The sequence below is a fragment of the Frankliniella occidentalis genome, unplaced genomic scaffold (assembly GCF_000697945.3).
Source record: "Frankliniella occidentalis isolate FOCC.00 unplaced genomic scaffold, Focc_3.1 Scaffold64, whole genome shotgun sequence".
In the NCBI taxonomy this organism is placed as follows: Eukaryota; Metazoa; Arthropoda; class Insecta; order Thysanoptera; family Thripidae; genus Frankliniella; species Frankliniella occidentalis.
The window spans coordinates 171,034-175,052 of NW_026267194.1; the positions used below are offsets into that span (position 1 = coordinate 171,034).

Below are 4,019 nucleotides of genomic sequence, written 5' to 3' on the forward strand. Positions count from 1 at the left end.
CATTTGCACTTGTTTTTGCAGTTATTTTAGAACTGTTTCGGGTGCTGATTTCCTTAATTCTTCTTTAAATGGGCACTGCCGGAACCGTCTATTCATGGTCTATTGCCCCCTTATTGGACTATACAAAACATCCGTCTGCTTTGTTCCATGTCACTTTGTTGCCAACAGTCATCAATCATAACCAATGAGATTCTTAGAGGGGTGACTCAAATGTTCATCAAGGTGATACGAAGGGGACGGCCTCTGACGATTCCTGTAGTTTAGTTCCAGCACCTGGGCGCCGCCAGGGTGGGCAGCCGTCTCCGCATGGCTGTTCGGCGGGTTTGCCTACCCAGGTGTTTGCAGGCGGCAAGCTGACTCCGCAACGGGCGGTAGGCGTGCTTGGTTTGTTCTGCCTCGGAAGTCATGAAGCTGGCTTTCAAGGCGGTGACATGACATGCTCTATCGCCTTACTCCCTGTTTTTCCCCCCTGCTGCCTTTTTTTGTCACCGATTGACTAGCCATGCGTCTAACGCCCTTGTAATTGCCTTGGGCCCCTTGGACACAAGACAGGCATGCGCTGTTCCGGTGTCGGTCATGCTCGGAGGCGCCGCTCCCTCTCGCCTGAGGTCTTGCCGGGTCACCTCGCGTCATGCCGGGGTCATGCAGGCCGGTCATGGTGCAGCTCATGCCAGAGCAGGCCTCCGGCGCCTCTGGCACTCACTGGAGGGTGTGTCGCCCATGGCTGGCAGCTCCCACGGCTGCCCCGCGTGGCGACGCGGCTCGGCGTCCAGGGGCTCGGGGGGCAGCTCCCGCCTCCGTCGTCGGGCACCTCCCGGGCCCGGGGCGGCGGGTGCGGCCGTCGGGAAGGCCGGCGCGCAGTCGTCGCCGCCGGCGTAGCGGCACTCGTACCAATGGTCCGTCTCGCGGCGCGCTCGCGTCTCGGGCGCCGCCTCCTCGTCGACGGGCTCGCCCTCCGCGTCGTCGTCCTCCTCCTCGCCCGCGGCCGTGGCGCCCTCGTGGGAGTCCCCGTACTGCAGCCAGCGACGGGTCGCCCCGGCCGCAGCGGGGGCGGCGGGGGCCGCCGTGACGGGGGGCGGCCGCCTGGCGGACTGGGCGTGCACGTCGTCATCGGGAGCCGCGGACGAGTCGTCGTCGCCGCCCTCCTCCGCCGCCGCGGACGACGAGTCCTCCGCCGACCCGGCCTCGAGGTGCCGGGGTAGGGAGGGCGTCTCCGGGGCGACCACTCCCGGGAGCACCTCCGGGTCGAGCAGGTCTGAAGCGAGCACTTTCGGGTCGAGCACCTTCGGGTCGAGCAGGTCCGAAGCGAGCACCTTCGACTCCCCCGAGCTGTTGCGCGTACGTCTCGCCCCTCCTGGACTCGACGAGGTGCTGCTCGGTGACAAGGGGCTACGTGACGTTGAGCTTAGCGATGAAGAGCTTGGCGTCGTGGGGCTCGGAGACGCAGAACTCGGCTCGGTTTTGCGTTCGGCCGAGGTCAAAATTGACGGTTCGTTAAAGTAAAAAGTCTCTGGAGGTGTCCGTGGCTCGGCCGCCTGAGTCCTCGTGGCGTTCAGGAGGTAGGACAGGAACATCTCCGTTCTCCTCGCCGTCTCCTCTAGGGCGTCGTCCTCGTCCTCGCCGCTGTCCTCCTCGTCGCTATCCTCGTCCTGCTCCTCGCTCGACTCGACCTCGGTCCTGCGCGCCTCCTGCGACATTGCCAGCAGGACCTCGATGAGCGCGGCCCAGCGCCGCGCCTGCGCGCGTCTGTCGAGCTGGTCGCCGTCGCCGTCCTGGGCCGTCGCGTTGAGGACCCCGTCAACGATCACGGACGTTTTGAGCTCCCTCTCGTCGGCAGCCACGTCGTGCAGGCCGGCGATGTGCGTGCCGTCCTCCTCCGTCTGGTTCAGCACCATGGCCGCGAAGTCCATCATCTTCCTCCTGTGCGTCGACGCGTCTTCGCTGTTTTCGTCGTGATCCTTATCCTGGCCAGCGTGAGGGGGCCTCTCCATCTGGCCCTGCGGCCCCGCCACCAGGACCGTCACTGAGGCCGGCGCGTCGTCCTCCGCGACGCTAGGGTACTGCACGTCCTCGGCGAGGTCCCCGTCCACCACCACGTCCTCGATCTGCTCCGCGACCTGGGCGAGCGTGTCGTCGTCCCCGCCCCGCCCCGGCTCCTTGGCGGCGGCCCCCAGGTAGGCCTCCTCCAGCTTGGCCAGCTCCGCCATGCCCATGACGACCGTGTCGCCCGCCGTCAGCGCGGGGTGCTCCTCGTCCGGGACGCCGGCCGCCTGGGGCACTGCCGAGGAGTACGACGGCGGCGTTGAGGACGCCGTCTTGAAGGGCACGTGGTAGATGTACACGTGCGGCACGTCGGGCCACAGGTCCTGGCCCGCCCCGGCCAGGACGTCGGAGCCGTCGGGCAGCTTCTCGTCGAACTCGGGGAGGACCTCGTTGCTGCTGCTGCTGAACCGCGGGCGCGCGGGTGGCGCCACGCCCGGCTTGTAGGTGTTGGCGTCCGTCGGCGAGCCTGCGTCGGGGTCCGAGACCAGCAGCAGGTCAGTCACGCCGGTGCGCGAGGGGCTCGGCGAGGGGGAAGGCCCCCGGCACTCGTCCTTTCACGGTCACCGTCCAGGTGACGGGGTGATCCCCTCGGCCCGGCCCCGCCCAGCCCCGCCCCGCCCCGCCACCGGCCTACCGCGTGTGGCTGACAGGTTCACGCAACAACGATATCCACATTCCTCCTCCCGGCCTGGTCCCCTCCCCTCTCCTCACGCTCCTCCCCCCCCCTCTCCTCTCCCGCGGCGCTGAGCACCGTTAGGCCTGACGTCACGTCACCGTTACCCTCACACACATGCGTTCCCTATGCGCGCACGGCGAGGGGGAGAGAAGGGAGCATCGCGAAAGGAGAAGGGGCAGCAGAGGGGGAGGGAATCCGAGAGTAATTTCTCCGTGCTTTTATCGAAAGTAAACTCTCTTTTGCGGTCTTTTTAGCCCCGAGGACGCCCCGTCAATGAGCGACACACGGGCGACATGTGAGCGCTCGCCGGGCTCGGGCCGGCTTGGGCCACCTGCTGCAGAGGACGTACTACACTGACAGACTGACGCGAATGTTCGCTGCAGTATTGAGCTGCTGGTTCAAGAGTGTAATACTTGATGAGGTACCTGTGAGGTTCCTGCGGTGCTCCTGCAGGGTTCCTGTGGGCTTACTGGAGATTGGACATGCAGGTGCGGGTAAGAGGGGGTAAGGAACTGACGAGAGGAAGGTACAGGTATGATGTGCTCAACTTTAACACCACCGGCAGCACACGATGCAAGTCGACTTACCAGAGAAGAAGGTGGAGGCCAGGGAGTCGTCCTGGCAAGAGCCCAACGCCACGAGGGCGGTCAGGACCAACGGCGTCCACGCCGTCCGCATGGTGGAGCGGTTAGGGGCCAGCGGCCCGCAGCCTGCGGGGCAAAGAGGAACACGATCAGATCAGGACCACGGCGAGCGGCTCCGGGGACGGTGGGTGGGCTGCTCAGCACACCACACATCAGGGGTAGGGACTTAAATTTTATAGGAAACATTTTTGGAAAATTTGTGAAGATTTTTTCTCAACATTTCAATTTTATTCTAAAAATTTTTTCTCATTTCTTCTGTAAATATTTTAATTTTTTCCGAATTTGTCTGGAAAATTTTGCAATTTTATCGGAAAAAATATCGGATTCGAAAATACCCACGCCCCTCGCCTTTTACACCCACATTCACCCCCTTGACGTTCACCTCCGGAAACACAAACGAACCCTCTAACTTCAAAAATATCTGAACCCAATAAATCATTAAAAAAACAACAACTTTGAAACTGGGTTTCAGTAGTGAGGTAACCGGTATATACAGTGTGTACAGTGTACACCATCGCCTTCTGCAGTATAGTAGCTGACGCCGTGGTCACAACCCGGTCAGAGTCGTGTGCGACTGCCGCATGGAAAGGGAAGGTGCGCTCTGAGCGCTGCTGCCTCTCCTGCCGCCGCGGTCCCGCGAGACTGATCCCCCCCCC

The 4,019-nt window shown here is 63.0% G+C and overlaps 1 protein-coding gene across 1 annotated transcript in view; it reads right to left on the reverse strand.

The window, feature by feature from the left end:
• LOC113213131 (protein masquerade) overlaps positions 1-4,019 on the reverse strand; it is a gene marked incomplete in the record, with an annotated part of 16,949 nt that overhangs the window by 10,254 nt on the left and 2,676 nt on the right. Inside the window, 1 exon segment of the mRNA XM_052268120.1 lies at positions 3,307-3,429. Within this exon segment, the coding sequence (XP_052124080.1) occupies positions 3,307-3,397 (91 nt within the window).